Genomic DNA, 17,742 nt, shown 5'->3' with positions numbered 1-17,742 from the left:
CCATGAATCAAGGTTGCAAGCAGTCTAGCTCAGTTTCAATCAATGACAAGGAAGTGGGATTGAAGTTTGTGGCCTGTGAACAAAATGTTGAATGAGGACAAGACGCTGATCACTTTAGTTTTTCCAGTAGTTGGTTGGTCAAAGTATCTCCTCAAATGCTACTCAAATTTGGACAAATAACATGGAGGTCAAAGGAGCTGGAAGTGAGGTCAAACTAGATGTAATTGATATATAGTATATGTAGCTATTGATGCTGTGAACCTAAGAAATAGAAGTAGGAGTAGGCCATTTAGGCTTCATGCCTGATCTACCATTCAATATGCTCATTTCACCTTAGCACAACTTTCCTGCACTAATCTCATATTCCTGAATTCCCTTAATATCCAAAAAAATCAATGAATTTCTTGCTTGAATATATTCAGCAACTGAGCCTCCTCATTATTCACAACTCTCTTTTCATTTCACTCTTGAATGGCCAACCCATTGTTTTGAGACTGTGACCCCTGGTTCAAGTCATCTCAGCCAGTGGAGACATCATCCCTGCATCTACCTTGTCAGGGAAGGTAAGAAGTTTACATGTTTCAATGCAACAACTTCTCCCTCAATGTTAGCAAGATGAAGGAGCTGGTCATTAACTTTAGGAAGCGGGTTGGAGTACATGCCCCTTGTTCCTATCAATGGTGCTGAGATAGAGATGGTTGAGAGTTTCAAGTTTCGATGTGTAAATATCACCAACAATTTGTCCTGGTCCAGCCATGTGGACATTACGGCTAAGGAAGCACACCAATGCCTCTACTTCCTCAGAAGGCTAAAGAAATACGGTATATTCCCAATTACTCTTACCAATTTTTACAGATGCACCACAGAAAGCATTTTATCAGGATGCATCACAGCTTGATATGGCAACTGCTCTACCCAAGACCACAAGAAATTGCAGAGAGTTGTGAATGCAGCCCAGTCCATCATGCAAACCAGCCTCCCCTCCATTGACTCTGTCTACACTGCCTGCTGACTCAGGAAAGCAGTCAACATAATCAAAGACCCCCCCCCCCCGTGGTCATTCCCTCTTCGCCGCTATCCTGTCGGGCAGAAGATACAATAGCTTGAAAGCATGTATCACCAGATTCAAGGATAGCTTCTATCCCGCTGTTATTAGACTCTTGAACAGACCTTTTAAGCATTAAAGATGAATTCTTGATCTCATCTACCTTGTTGTGGCCCTTGCACGTTGTTTACCTGCACTTTCTCTGTAGCTGCTACACTATATTCTGCATTCTGCTTTCTTTTTACTACCTCAATGTACTTATATATGGCATCACCTGCCTGGATGGCATGCAAAGTTTTCACTGTATCTCAACACATGTGATAATAATAAACCAATACCAAAAGCCAGAAGTGCATCAGCCCAGTCGGCTTAATCTCTCCTAATTAGACAATTTTCCCACACTGGAATCAATCTAATGAACCTTTGCTGCATTCCCTAAATCGTAAGCAGGTCCCTTACATAGGGACACGAGACCTATCCATAATATTCCAAGCGCAGTCCTGCTAGATAAGACTGCACTTGGAATATTATGGATAGATCTTGCAACAAGATATCCCTACTTTTTTTCTCAAATCCTCTTGCAATAAGTTTGCCTTTCTAATTTCTACTGCTCCTCAGGTTAATTTTCAGTGATTCATATACTACAGGGACCCTCAGGTTCTTCTGAACACCAACACCTTTTAATCTCTCACCATCTTAAAAAAAATCTATTTGCTATACCAGTGAATGAATGTCCATTCTTCCACATTATATTCCACCTGCGGTGTCCTTGCCCAATATGTCTACCTTTAGTTATATCATGGACTAGTTTAACTTTGAGTACTGAATGTGTACCAATCTTTATCCCCTCAGGTATTGGCTGGCCTTGCATTTTAGCCCCAGCATTAACAGAAACCACCTCCCCAAGGCACATTTTTCACCTGATTTTTTTTGTGTTGAGGTCCAGCAGCAGATCAGCATGTTCCTTCAGAAGGTTTTCAGCAGAACCCACGTCAAATCCCATCTCTTTGCTGTTCAGCCTATCTTTCATGGTGCTGGCCCACAGTAGGAGCTCTTTGCTTTCCTGGTTGTAGCGCTGTAAATCACGGGCATCTCTCAAAAGCTGTTCCCTCCTTGAAGCCTCTATCTTCACCCTTTTCAACAGTGCCTCCACCTCACGCACCTGCACCATGATTGCAGCACTCTCTGCCGGATTGGTATCCTGGATTCTGCAACGACAAATACCATGAAATACTGGGCAGCTGAAAATGAGCCATCACTGAAAAATTATGAGTGCCATAGTGAGAATAATAAAACTGCACAGAAAATATCACCAAAGGTAAAACAAATCACGTTCAGCATTTATCTGATGTCAGCTAATTCCTCGCAATAATAAAGCTTTCAAATGTCAGCAGAAGTAATGTCTGGGGGTCACACACTCAGTTTTCTCAACTAGGCAGTGGAATATGGAGAGGGATATTAAAGCAGACACGGTAAATGGCTTAGGTGACAATTGGGTGAGACAATTGGGAAACATAGTGAGGCAAAGATAGAAGAGATGGCATGGGAAGTATATTGCTATTTAAATCATAAAATAAAGCACTGAAGTTAAATTACTGAACTGATAATCCAGAGGCAGGAATTCTAATCACACCTTGGCAACTGGGGAATTTACATTAAGTTACTTATATAAATATAAAATAAAAGGCTAATATTTGTCATGGTGGCCATAAAACGATTAGATTCTCAGAAAATCCCATCTGGTTCAGTAATATCCTTCAGGCAAGGAAATCCAGTGCCCTTCCCAATCTGGTCAAATGTGATTCCAGACCCATTACAATGTGATCACATTTTAACTGCCCAATGAGGTGGCCTTGGTTCAAGAAGACTGCTCACCATTGCCTTTTCCATGGAAAATTGAACAGGGGAGTAAATCCTATCCTTGCAAGCAATACCATCATTATGCAAATGAAGAAATAATGCACCTGATTAATAACTTAGCTATTAAACTTGAACTTCACTTGGAGAATTGTGCACAGCTCTGGTCACCCAGCTATAGGAAGGATGTCATTAAGCTGGAAAGGATGCAGAAAGGATTCATGAGGATGTTACCGGTACTGGAGGGCTTGAGTTATAAGGAGAGACTGGATAGATTGGGTCTTTTATCCCTAGAGCATAGGAGGCTGAGGGGTATCATCATAAGGAGTGTAGGTAAGGTGAATGCACACAGTCTTTTTCCCTGGGTAGGGGAGTCTAAAACCAGAGGACATAGATTTAAGATGAGGAGAAAGATTTCAAAGGGACCTGAGGGTCATCTTTTTCACACAGAGAGCGGTGGGTATACGGAGCGAGCTAAGAGAGGAAGCTGTAGAAGCTGGTACAATTACAATGTTTAGAAGACATTTGGACAACTTACATGGATAGAAATGTTTTAGGGGGATATGGGCCAAACGCAGGCAAATGGGACTAGCCCTGATAGACATCTTGGTTGGCAGGGACCAGTTGGGCTGAAGAGCCTGTTTTCATGCTGTATGACTCTATGCCAATGACACACTTACAGATATCTGGGATTGGTGGGACAATTTTCAACAGAACAGTCAACCATCAGCCTGACATGGATAGATTCACAGAATCAGTCTTCACCCCCTAAGTCTTAGATTCCTGTGGCATGGTTCCTGGGAATCTCCTGTCTCAAAGGAAGACACACTCACCCTGAGCTGATGGCTCAGTGATGGACAAGCAGGAGGGGAGTGGCCCCAATGCCAGTAACATTCATGGCATCAGGTCAAACATGAGCAAGTGCTTATCCATGTTGAACACCACGTGCATTGGGCACAGAGTAGGGTTCTCCCACATCCAGTACCAAGAGTGTTTTGGCATCATCATCACTGACAGAGTTGGCCAGGTCCTAGAGGACAGAGCTGCTTGACTGCAATTCCAACAGTAGTCACCAATGTGCACAAGGAACCTACTTGACCTTATTCTCACTAACCTAACAGTTGCACACGTATCTGTCAATAACAATACTTTTAGGAGTGACCATGAAACTGTCCCCATGGAGAGAAAATCCTATCACCACATTGAGAACATCCTCCATTATGTTGTGTAGCATCATTTTAATGCTAAGTGACATAAATTCAGAGAAGATCAATGGCTCACAAATGGGCACACAAGTGGCACAGTGGACAATTTTGTTTATTCATTCAAGGGATGTGGGCTTCGTAGGGTGAGCCAGCATTTAATTGCCCGTCCCTAATTGGTGGTGAATTAGGGATGGGCAATTAAAAGAGAAGGTCGTGGTGAGCTGCCTCCTTGAACTGTTGCGGTTCTCGAGGTGTAGGTATACCCACAATGCTCTAAGGGAGGGAGTTCCAGAATTTTGACATAGCGACGGTGAAGGATGGTGTGTGGCTTGGAGGGAAACTTCCAGGTGGTGGTATCCCTATGCCTTTTCTGTCCCTGTCTTTCTAGCTGGCAGAGGTCATGGGTTTGGAAGGTGCTGTCTAAGGAGTCTTGGTGACTTGCTGCAGTGCATCCTGTAGATGGTACAGACTGCTGCTACTGTGTGTCGGTGGTGGAGTGAGTGAATGGTTGTGTATGGGGTACCTATCAAGGGGCTGCTATATCCTGTACGGTGTCAACCTTCTTGAGTGTTGTTGAACATGCACTCATCCAGGCAAGTGGAGAGTATTCCATCACACTCCTGACTTGAGACTTGTAGATGGTGGACAGGCTTTAGGGAGTTAGGCGGTGAGTTACTCACCACAGGATTCCTGGTCTCGTAGCCACATTGTGTATATGGCAACTCCAGTTCAGTGTCCGGTCAATGGTAACCCTGAGAATGTTGATAGTGGGGGATTCAGTGATGGAAATACCATTGAATGTCAGGGAGTGATAGCTGGATTTTCTCTTGCCGTATATTGCCATTGCCCAGCACTTGTGTAGCATGAATGTTACTTGCCAACTATCAGGCAAGGCATGGATATTGTCCAGGTCTTGCTGCATTTGGATGTGGACTGCTTCATTATCTGACGAGTTGCAAATGGTACTGAACATTGTGAAATCATCAGTGAACACCCCTACTTCTGACCTTACAATTGAAGGAAGGTCATTGATGAAGCAGCTGAAGATAGCTGGATCTGGGCCACTACCCTGACGAACTCCTGCAGAGATGTCCTGTGGCTGAAATGATTGACCTCCAAACACCACAACCATTTTTCTTTATGCTAGGTATGATTCCAGCCAGCAGAGGGTTTTCTCCCTGATTCCCACTGACTCCAGTTTTGCCAGTGCTCCTTGTTGGCATACTCGATCAAATACTGCCTTGATGTCAAGAACTGTTACCCTCACTTTACCTCTGGGGTTTAGCTCTTTTGTCTGCGTTTAGACCAAGGCTGTAACAAGGTCAGGAGCTGAGTGAATTTGGTGGAACCCAGTGAGCTTCAGTGAGCAGGTTGTCAGCAGAAGAATTGCATCTCACCATATAGATCACAAGATCACAAGACAAGGGAGCAGAAGCAGGCCATTTGGCCCATCGAGTCTGCTCCAAGGAAAGGGAAAAAAGAAATGAGAAATGGGGAATGGGGAAAAAAAACCTACTCTAATCCCAATTTCCAGCCTTATCCCCATATCCCTTGATATCCTGACTATTTAGATATCTATCTATCTCCTCCTTGAACGCCCCCACTGATCTGGCCTCCACTGCTGTACGTGGCAAGGAGTTCCACAAATTCACCACCCTCTGGCTAAAGATATTTTTCCTCATCTCTGCTTTGAAACTGTACCCTCTAATTCTAAGATTGTGCCCTCTGGTCCTGGACTCACCCACCAAGGGAAACAGCCTAGCCATATCTACTCAGTCCTTTCCTATCACTATTTTAAATGTTGCTATGAGGTCCCCTCTCATTCTTCTGTACTCCAGTGAGTACAGTCCAAGAGCCAACAAACGCTCCTCATACGTAAGCCCTTTCATTCCTGGAATCATCCTCGTAAATCTCCTCTGAACCCTCTCCAACGTCAGCACATCCTTCCTAAGATGTGGGGCCCAAAACTGTGCACTAGTGCCCCGTAGAGCCTCATCAACACTTCCTTACTTTTATACACTATACCTCTCGAAATGAATGCAACATAGCATTCGCTTTCTTTACCACCAATCCGACCTGGTGGTTAACCTTTAAGGTATCCTGCACGAGTACCCCCAAGTCCCTTTGTACTTCCGTACTTTGAATTTTCTCTCCTCCTAGATAATAATTTGCCCGCTTATTTCTGCTTCCAAAGTGTACAACTGCACATTTCTCAACATTGAATCTCATCTTCCATTTCCTTGCCCATTCTCCTAAACTGTCTAGGTCCCTCTGCAACCTTCCTATCTCTTCAATACTCCCTACTCCTCCACCTATCTTGGTGTCATCCGCAAACTTAGCCACGAAACCATTTATTCCATTATCCAAATCGTTAATGTACAAGGTAAAAAGGAGCGGTCCCAACACCGACCCCTGCGGCACACCACTAGTAACCGGTATCCAACCAGAACGAGATCCTTTTATTTCCACTCTTTGCTTCCTGCCAACCAGCCAATGCTCCACCCATTCTGTTACCTACCCGTAATTCCATGACCTCTCATCTTATTAATCAGTCTCTTGTGAGGCACCTTATCAAAGGCCTTTTGAAAGTCTAAATACACAACATCTACCGCCTCTCCCTTATCCACCCTACCTGTGATTTCTTCAAAAAACTCCAATAGGTTGGTCAGGCAGGATCTTCCCTTCACAAAACCATGTTGGCTAGGACCTATCTTGCCTGCGCCTCTAGGTATTCCGTAACTCCATCCTTGAGGATAGATTCCAATAATTTTCCCACCACTGACGTCAGACTACTAGGTCTGTATTCCTTTATGCTGCCTCCCACCTTTCTTAATACAACGGAACTACATTTGCGACCCCTCCAGTCCTCCGGAACCATGCCGGAATCTATCGATTTCTGGAAACTTATCTCCAATGCCTCCGCTATCTCTAAAGCCACCTCCTTCAGAACCCGGGGATGCACCTCATCCGGTCTGGGAGACTTATCAGTCTTTAGCCCATTTAGTTTTCCTAGCACCTTCTCCCTAGTAATCTTAACTGAACATAGTTCCATTTCGTGAGACTCCTGACTAACCGGCACATTGCTGATGTCCTCCACGGTGAAGACCGATGCAAAATATTCATTCAATTCCTCTGCCATCTCTCTATCATCCATTATAATAGCTCCTGCACCGTTATCAATTGGTCCTATATCAACCCGTGTCTCTCTTTTGCTCCTTATGTATTTAAAAAAACTCTTAGTTTTGTTATGTTATTGGCGAATGTTATCCGCCAACTTCCTTTCATAATTCATCTTTTCTTTCCTAATGACCTTCTTAGTTTCTCTCTGCAGGTTTTTAAAAGCTTCCCAGTCTTCTGTTTTCCCACTAATTTTTGCTTCTTTGTACGCCGCCCCTTTTGCTTTTATTTTAGCCTTCACCTCTCTCGTTATCCACATTTGTGCCTTTATTCCATTCAAAACCTTCTTTTTTCTTGGAATATATCTATCCTGCATTTTCCTTATTTCCCGTAGAAATTCCTTCCATTTCTCCTCTGCCGTCCCTCCAGCTAGCTTCCTCTTCCAATCAATTGGGCCAACTCCTCTCTCATACCATGTAATATAGCTCTCATTTTACCACTACCATCAAGCCAGAGGACCAACCCCAGTCCAATGAAGAGCACAGAAAAGCAATATCAGCAGCACTACCAGGCAGACCTAAAAATGAACTGGATTTCTTCAATGCTAAATAGTGAAAGCCGTGTGCAATTGTCAGACCAAATTAAAACTCAGTAGTCCAGCCACATCCAACTGCAAATAGTGAAAGACAATTAAACAGCAAACTGGAGGAAGAAGCTCTTAATGCACCTCCACACTCAATGATAACCTGGGAGTGAAGTTGACAAGGCTGATGCATTTAGCAGTGCCTCTAACCAAGCTGTTCCAGTACAGCTACAATGCTGACACCTACAGGTAAATGTGAAAATTGCTTAGCTATCGTCTACCCACAAAAATAAATCCAATTTGGCTAATTACTGCTTCATTTCATGGCATCATGGCACTTACACACCTTCACACTGAGGTTTGGCTTGGGTTTAACTAGTAACACTTAGTTCCAGATCGCATTACATCCTTGGTCCCAACAAGGACAAAAGAGATGCAGTACTGAGTGCAGAGTGATTGTCCTTGACAATATTTGACAGAGTGTGGTATCAAGGAACCTTTGCCAAACTTCAGTCGATAGGAATACGGGGAGAAACTTTCCACTGGCAGGGTATAACTTGCACAAAGGAAGATAGTTGTGTTTGTGGGAGCTCAAATATCTCAGTCATAGGACATTTTTGCAGGAGTTTGTCAGGAAATACACTATGCCCAAATATCTTTTTTTCTCTTTATCACTAGCTACCCCTCCATCCTAATGCCAGTTGGTGATGTTCAATGAAGACTGTGCAGTATACTAAGTCCATTCACAACAATTCAGTTAGTGAAATGGTCTTTGACGCCTTGCAGCAAGACTAAGACAAACTTCAGACATGTGAGGATATAGTCCCAGGTAACATTCATTTGTCTTCTTCATAATGTTTCAAGGTTTGCTTGATATTCAATGTCATTATCATCAGTGAGATCCCCACCAGCAGTATCCTGGGTGTCACCACTGACCAGAACTTATTTACTTACTAACATTATGATACAGAGGGAGACCTCCACCTGATCTATGCTGGCTTTCAGCAGAAGAGACCCATCAGTGCAATCCTATTATTGCCCTGTAACCTGCAATTTATTCTCTCTCAGATGCCCATCAACAGCCCTTTGATTCTTTGGGCACTTTACAGTGGCTAATTAACCTATTGGGACATTTTTGGCAATGTGCATAAAACTTGAGTGCTTGGGAGAAATCCACTCAGTTATGGGTAGAATATGCAAACACCACCTGATATCAGGATTGAAACAGGTCTCTGGAGTTGTGAGGCAACAGTACTATCTGCTGTGCTGCCATGCTACCCTGCTTAATGGCCGCATAAATACTGTGACTACAAGAGGAGTTCAGAGGTTGGGTATTCAGTGGCAAGTGACTCACCACCCAATTCCCTAGAGACTTCTCACCATCTACAAGGCACTTCAGATGTTTAAAGGAGTACTCAACACTTACCTGGATGAGTGTGACTCCAGCAGCACTCAAGAAACTCGTCGCTACCCAGGACAAAGTATCTTACTTGATTGGCAACCTGCCTATATATTAACTCTTTCCACCAGAGGACCATGACCTTAGTGCATCATCTACAAATTGCCAGGTCTTTGACAGTATCTCCTAAACCGTCCTCCTCTACCATATATAACGAGAATAACATCTGCAAGTTCCTGAAAATGAATATCACGCTAATTAGTTGAGCTAATTGCATTGTACACTGGACTACATTCAGCCTGCTCTGATAATGTTTGTTGAGATAATGCAAAGGAGGCTTTCCTTTATACCCAATCTTTGGTATACCTACCCTGTGGGTATAGAAAGTAGAAAACGATTGTACATTGTTTTTCCTCAAACTGACAGGATGCTCTAACTGCCCTGGGTTTAATGCTGGCTTTGAGTATCTGAACCTAAGCATTGCAGTCTTCAACATAAATATCCTGTCATTTGCAAAAAAAACATGGTGGAAGAGAAAAATGCAGCAAAAAGCCAAAAGTTACGTACGAGTAAGCCATTTTGATCAGGTATTGGATTCTGCTCTCCAGTGACTGGATCTCCCGCTCAGAGATGAATTGCTTGTGCCCTGCCACCAAACTGTTGCTTGGATCAGGGATAGACAGCAGGGTGAGCTTGTCCTGCAGCAAAGCTGCCGTATCCTGGCACTTCTGGAGAAATGATTTGACATCAGCTGTGCCTATCAGTTCCTTCCCCTTCTCCTCCTTCAAAGCCAACATTACATCCCACCTGCAAGTAGATCACAAGGATTTTGAAACAGTTAAATTTAGTTTTTTCATTGAGATGTTGTTAAAAACTAATAAGCCAATATGAGTTGAATAATTCATGAAAACAATAAAGAAAAATAATGAATGAAAGATTTTATTTGAAAGTATTTTCATGCTGTCATACCAACCAATGAGATATTTCTGAAATGTCCTGTATGTTGTAATGTTGTAGCAGGCAAATTTGTGCACAGCAAGAGTCCATAAACAGCAATATGAAAATGATCAGCTAATCTATAATAGTTTTGCTTATTGAGGGATAAATGTTGGCACTAGGGAGAGATCTGCTATTTGGCTAATGGGTCTTTTATGTTACCCTGAGAGAACACAACTGAATTTCAATCTAATGTCTAATTTGCAAAATATCACCTCCAGGGTGCAACACTCCCTCTCTGCTGCCCTGGAGCACATCCTGTATTTTGTATTCAACTCATGTGCTGAAAGCCCCCATTCTGTGCTGAAACATGCAATGATTACATGGTCTTGAACATCTAAAGTTTTCCACTTGACATGATATACAAGCAAAAGTGAAGTAGCATTCCTGATCTCCAACCCAATCAATTGAGTGCATAGTGAGCTGAGGTTACCTTTTGTGAATCTCCTGTTGCTTTGCCTGGATTTCCTGATGTTTGCTATGTCTGCCTTTGATAAACTTATCCACCAATTGGTTGATTTCATCCAGTCGGCCTTTCCCAGCAGCTAACTCCGTCAAGAAATTCTGAAATACAAAACCACCTCCGTTAGTGGTGATAACCTTACTGTAACTATCCAGCCTAGGAAAAGAATATTGTATATGTTGAGAGTGAGATCGGTGGGTTGAAGTGGTTCTAGAGCTTGCTTATAGAGAATTGTTCATAGTGATACATATTGAGGGATGAGAGGTGCAGTCAGATAATGGGCATGGAGACACAGAGGGAGATGGAGAGTTGTAGAAGGTCAGAGAAAACATCAGCATGGACAGGGTATGCTGTGCCTGGCAACACACCTCATATTTCCTCTGCATGACTTCCACGTTGTTTGCATTGGGCTCAAAAGTTTTGAAACCATTCTCCTTGTCATTCATCCAGGAGTTGAAGTCATTGCAAGTGTTATAGAACCGGTACAGATGGATCATTTCATACAGGGCTTTCCTTCTGGCCTAGAGTTGGGCAGAACAACAGCAAGAAGAAGAAAAAACTATAGTAAGAAGCACAGAAGCTGACATGTCATTTGAGCACATGAACAAACAGAGACCACCCGTGAATGGCTGAAAAATGAAGCAGGCAAGCCATTAGTTGCTTAGTAAATTGAAACAACTGGAGGAAGGCTTGTAGGAAGGTTGCATCTGAACAGAATGATGAATTGAAAGGTGCCACTCTCCTATAACAGATCAAGCTAACGTTATCTTTAACAACAGGTAAATCTAAAACAGGATCGGTGATCTGGATGCAGACCTACAAGAGGTTCAATAACCTTGTACGTGTGATCAAGGTCAGAGAATATGTCTTTAAATGCCATGTGCACCACTACCCTCCAGATATCGCACTACTTATATCAATTATTCACCTCAAAGCACTAGTGAAATACTACCAGCACTATCTCCACAAGATCTTCCAAACTGATTAGCAGGATAGGCAAACCAATGTCATCAGCATCTTCTCCCAGGCCAGAACATTGAGGCTCAATCAGCTCCAGTGGATGGGTCACATCATCCACATACCCAGCACCTGACTTTTGAAACAAGCTTTCTGCTCTGAGTTCCATCATGGGAAGAGATCTCCAGGAGGGCAGAAAATGCATTTCTCAAAGTCTCCTTGAAAAATATAACACTATCATCAACTTATAGGAATGCCTGGCCTGCAAAATGGAGAAAAAGCATTGAGGAAAGCACTAAACAGCTCGAGATTCAATGACAGGAGCATATGGAGGCTTTTCATGAACAGCAGAAGGAGCACACAACAATCCAAACTTCCCATTTATCTACATTGACAAGCACCACCTGCCCCATCTACGACAAAACCAGCAGATCCCATGTAGAATACTTCAGATACCTCAGAGCCTACAGAACTGGAGTGGAAGGGTCATCCTCATGCCCGAGCAACTGCCTAAGAAGACAAAAACCAGATATGTCCAGCAAATTAGGTCAGGACTTGTGCTTTACAGCAATCCTACAATACGTAGAACTGCAAATCTCACACCCACATCTTGGAGTTTGCATACACTGCCAGCTATTCAAAGACATATCCTCTATCTTTATTTTGCTTGACACTTTTTCTTGAAGATCAAGGTGGTAGAGAATTGCAGGCAGCCACAGCTAACTATTGGAGAACAGGTTCAGCTGCATCAGCTTTCCTCTACAGAGACAGTGCTCACTGGTACTGCCTGCTCTAGTGCCTTTCTCCAAGTCAGGTGCCAGCTCTCTAGAGGGTGAAGTTACACACACATGCTGTGCTCTGGGATCTCAGTCACAGATAGGTGGAGCAGTATACAAAAGGTCATGAACAATGAAATGCTTGATGCATTGACAAGGGGGCAGGTGCGGTAGTGTAGTGATTAGCGTGACGCTATTACAGCGCCAGCAACCTGGGTTCAATTCCGGCCGTTGTCTGGAAGGAGTTTGTATGTTCTCCCCGTGTCTATGTGGGTTTCCTCTGGGTGCCCTGGTTTCCTCCCACATTCCAAAGACGTACAGGTTAGGAAGTTGTGGGCATGCTATGTTGGCACCAGAAGCGTGGTGACACTTGCGAGCTGCCCCCAGAACAGTCTACGCAGAAGATGTATTTCACTGTGTGTTTCGATGTACATGTGACTAATAGAGATGTCTTATCATGTACAGTGGTGGTGTCCACCACAAACCTTGCACGGGGCTTTGTTCATAGGTCATTACAGCACAAGCAGAAGCTACCCAATATCCGGGTGATTCCATGCAGAGGGACATGTTGTCATCATTGCTGAGAATATCAGCATTCAAAGAGGATGCCAGGATGTCACAGCAATTAGTGCTCCAACAAATAGCTGAGGCACTGCCCTGGGGAAGAATCAAAGTCTCAGTAGAATTAAATCTTTGTCAATCAAATTCATTGTCAGGATGATAATGGCATAATTATTCCATCTCCTGCAGGACTCCTCTGGTGTAGTGAGAGTACAAGAAGCTTTTGTTTCCATCTTCCTACTGCTGAATTGTTCAGTTGTGAGCATTTAAGAGAGGGCATAAGATGGAGGATGGAGCTCCAATTTGGCAGCACTAACATTAAATTAGCATTAGGTATGTTCATACTGACTGCCTCAGTATGGCACCCTGTATGATTAACACTGCAAATGAGGTGCATATCAAGCACCATATTGGAGTTGTTTTAGCATCTGTACTGCCCCAAGAGGAAAAGATATGGAGCTGAATTTTGCAGCCCAGTTCTCCATTAGAATCTTCTTGCCTTGGTTGACCTCCCCTAGAGGTGCAGTAGTGATCAACAGTTCCCAGCATAAAGCCTTTAGGTTTGAACAAACATAAGATTGGCTCAGTGAAAGAAATAAGGTCAATCTTGTTTATCTCCCACCATTATGGTTGCAAAGGATATGATTATGAATTTGTTTAGGAATCATCATAATCAATTTCTTTCAATTATTTGACAACAAGCAGACACGACCCAAGGAGTGTAGAGCTTTGGGAACCATAGGTCTGAAGTCATACGTTTGCCCCAAACATACTACACTTACCATCTCACTTGCATATCCACATGGCATCAATGCTGCTCTACCCTCAAGGGAGTACATTTTATTCAGGCAAAGGACTGGACACATTCAAGATATTTTTGTGAAAATCTCATTTCCAGCTATAATAAGTAAGCCACATTCAGTAACTATTCAATATTTCAAGAATACTCTTTAATGCCCAAATACACCAGTTTGTTGAGACTGTGTAAATATTGGGCTGAATCATCCAACCAGTACAATGAACACAAGCAAGTGCTGGTACTCGCTTTCTTTTCCAGTTGGAAGCAGCTGGATTGCCAGAGTCCCTCAGATCAGCCAACCACCAACCTTTCAACAGGCAGCAAATCAGTTTCCTCACTATGCCACTGAGAGTTTTCAGTCTATGCATTAGTCAGTGGCTTCCCCTTCAAGCAACCCAGGCTCCACTGAGAGTTTTGGGAAACACCTGGATTGTTTTGCAGCAAGACCCAAGAAATCTCTGGTTTAGTCCGGAGACTTGGGATGGGAGCTTCTGGAATCTGGAATTGGTAGTGGGTCTGGAATGAGAATTGGTCTTGGTTGACAGTAGAATCAGGGAAGGAATACAGTGTTGAGCTTTGGCCTTATGGTGAATGTATAAAGCAGACTGCAATTTGTTTACATTTTTTCAATATTACCCTTTCTCCCAGGTGTTTGACTTGGAGGACTTTAGTGATGTTTTTCATTTGTGTCTTTCAGTTTGAGGGGGATTATATAAGGCCACTCAACACCACAAAAAGGTCAGGTAGGCCTAATGATGAACAGTTGGTGAAGAGAGTGGATGTAAAATTGCACCAATACACAGTGTTTTGGGGTGGGCAGGGGGTTGGACAATCTGGCAGACACACCAATGAAATACGTTTTGACTGTCACACGAGGGAACATGCGTTGGAATGAAAGCACCACCAAGAACACAGTTTGAAGGACAGACAAGGAAACGTACGATCTGACAGGTAGATAAGTGTGCACATGATCAGATGGACGCAAAGGGAGGAGAGGAATTGAGAACGACACCTCGGCTAGCTGGCAGAGATTGGTGTATGATGATTCAATGTTTTGCTGGCTGCTCTCGATATTTGTCCTGTTGAAGTCTTCATCAGGCACGGTCTGTGATGTATATTGGATCTCTGTCGTCCCACGGAGCATTGAACGCCTCCTCCGTGGTTTGCTGACCCTTGGGGATGGGCTGCCTTTAGTGGCAGTTTCACTCTCCACCTACAGAACACAACATGATTATGTCAGCCAGGATCTTGAAACTCATTCATTTTTCTGCTTATGATCTCACCAAAAAATGGTAAAGTCTGAATCACAAACTGGGCCACAGAGGGAAGAATGGGGAGAGAGGGGCGGGCGCGGGGAGGGAGAGGGGAGAGAGATGGGAGAGAGATGGGAGAGAGAGGGGAGAGGGGGGGGAGAGGGGATGGGGAGAGGGAGAGGTGGGGAGGGGGGAGAGGGGAAGAGGGGAGAGAGGGGGAGAGAGGGGGAGAGAGGGGGGAGAGAGAGGGGGAGAGAGAGAGAGGGAGAGAGAGGGGGACGGAGAGAGAGAGGAGGGAGAGAGAGGGGGAGGGGGAGAGAGAGGGGGAGGGATAGAGTGAGAGAGAGAGGGAGAGGGGGGAGAGAGAGGGGGAGAGAGAGGGGGAGAGAGAGGGGGAGAGAGAGGGGGGAGAGGGGGGAGAAAGAGGGAAGGAAATGGGGCAGAGATGGAGAAGAGCATGGGTCAGAGAGAGATGGAGAGGAGCAGGGGTCAAAGGGAGAGAGAGACAGAGGGAGAAAGAGAGGGAAAGAGAGACAGAGGGAGAGGGAGATAGTGGGAGAGAGAGAGAGACAAGAGGGAGAGAGAGGGACAGGAGGAACGAGGCAGCGATGGAGAGGAGCTGGGATGCTAGGAAATAGATCACAATGAATCAGGATTGTGGAAGGGAGTGGTCCGGTCTAAGTTAAAAGGTACATTACTAAAAAATGGAAGCTAGTAACAAGGAATAATGGAGAGAGAAACAGCAGAGAGGGATGATGGGGGTACAGGGGTCGGTTTGGGGATGAGGAAGGCCAGAGAATGACGGGGGTGGCTTGTGAAGTATGGACAAAGAGGGAAGGGAGTGTTAATGATAAACAAATGAAGGAGGAGTGTTGGGGTAGAGGAATTGATCTCACCTCCTCTTGCTTGTTCAATGGCTGTCTGCTGTTTTTAGCTGTCCTGTTCTGTCGGCCATTGACATTGATGTAAGTAAATGCCTTAAGTGCTGCAAACATACAAATTAAAGAAGTGTTTCTCTCACTGGAATCAGTGGATATTGTTTTCACCCTGATCTCAAAGCAGACCCCTTCTTATACCCCATTCAAGGTACTATTCTCATCTCCTGAGTTGGTACCAGATAGTCCTTAAGGTATTTAGCTATGGGAGGCACAACCCTGGCACAAGTATAATAAAGCAAATGTGAGAGTGTGGTAATGCAGTTCCTCATGGTGAACATCACCAAAGTACAACACTGCACTGTGGACATCAGAGGGACTGGAGATATCAGAGAGGCTGGTGGCTGCACTGTGGATGCCGGAATGACTTATGGCATGCTATGGGCATGAATGCTGCTGAGTTGCATTGTAGAACCACCGTAATGCACTGCCATATGGAGCATGTGCTCAATGTGATGCTGAAGTCTGGCTACCACACAGCGCTACATTATGGTACAATTACTCCATAGCACCTTACTGTGACACCATTATAGCTCACTAATACCATTATATTAGGCAAATAAATGAGTATCGAATTATATCGAGACACAGAGAGGCTGCAAATGCTGGAGATCTGGAGCAACACACTCAAAATGCTGGAGGGAATCAGCGGGTCAGGCAGCATCTATGGAGGGAAATGAGCAGTTGATATTTCGGGCCGAGACCTTCCATAGATGCTGCCTGACCTGCTGAGTCCCTCCAGCATTTCGTGTGCATTGCTATTGAATTATATTGTAGCTTTTCAATCATTATAAAATGGGAACACTATTATAGCACATCCCTGCATAGTGCTCTATCAGAGATCTGAGATGCTCAGAGTGTAATGAGGCTACAGAATCAAATAGAGTAATTTTAAAACAGAAGTTGTCCCTGGTATGGAACTCTCCTTGGCCTCCTCTTTTCACTAATTTCAATCCAAACATATCAGCTGCATTTCCTCTGTAATCTTGTATATCTTACCTTGAGGACGATCTCTTCTTGTGATTTCTAATCCTTCTCCTTCATCAGACGAGCAGCTCTCAGGCACTTTCTTTTCTGGGGTCTCTGCCTGCAAACAAGACATACATTTGTCACCAGTTCCTAGGCCTATTCCAGCTTAACAAACTATTCCTATCTGCTGAAAGCTCAAACAGAAACCATGCCAGTCAATCTTCTGTTATTTCTCTTGTACCTTTTTCCAGTTGCAGTGCAGGAATATTTCACAAACTCTCTGTGTAGTCACAATCTCTAGTGCTCTGCCATTTGCCAAAGGGAGGCACTGTGTGAGCAGAATGAAAATGTTCACCTTCTAATTCATTTCCTTCATTTACCAGTGGAAGTTCCTACTTTACATATTCTACCTAAGGAGCACATTAATCCACAGCAAGCAGTCAGGAGTACTGCTTGTACTTTGAAGCAAAACTGTGAGGCCTATAACACACTTCTAGGACAGCTGTAATACCTTTTAATGCAGGTAAACATAGAAGAGAACAGTACAATACAACACAGCACAGGAACAGCCCTGGGTCCATGCCATCTGTGCCAACCATGATGCCAATCCAAGCTAATCCCATCGACCTCCACATGGTCCATATCCCTCCATTTCCAGCCTGTTTATGTGCCTGTCTAAATCTATCAATCTCCACTTTGAATACAATCAATGATGAGCTTCTCAGCACACTGGAGTAGAAAATTTAAAAGATTCATCACCCTCTGAGTAAAGTAATTTGTCCTCATTGCAATACTAAATGGCATACATGATTTTTTTTATATGCTCT

General features: G+C 43.9%; 1 protein-coding gene across 1 annotated transcript in view; it reads right to left on the bottom strand.

Annotated features, from left to right (window-relative positions):
• Positions 1 to 17,742, bottom strand: part of sptbn5 (spectrin, beta, non-erythrocytic 5) — a 189,917-nt gene that overhangs the window by 144,934 nt on the left and 27,241 nt on the right. Inside the window, 7 exon segments of the mRNA XM_052012749.1 lie at positions 1,966 to 2,253; positions 9,774 to 10,013; positions 10,636 to 10,766; positions 11,034 to 11,186; positions 14,771 to 14,971; positions 15,908 to 15,996; positions 16,946 to 17,033. Of these exon segments, the coding sequence (XP_051868709.1) occupies positions 1,966 to 2,253; positions 9,774 to 10,013; positions 10,636 to 10,766; positions 11,034 to 11,186; positions 14,771 to 14,971; positions 15,908 to 15,996; positions 16,946 to 17,033 (1,190 nt within the window).

Source organism: Pristis pectinata, chromosome 1, assembly GCF_009764475.1.
Source record: "Pristis pectinata isolate sPriPec2 chromosome 1, sPriPec2.1.pri, whole genome shotgun sequence".
NCBI lineage: Eukaryota > Metazoa > Chordata > Chondrichthyes > Rhinopristiformes > Pristidae > Pristis > Pristis pectinata.
The sequence above is the reverse complement of the archived record's forward strand: the minus strand, read 5'-3'. Positions and strand labels throughout refer to the sequence as shown.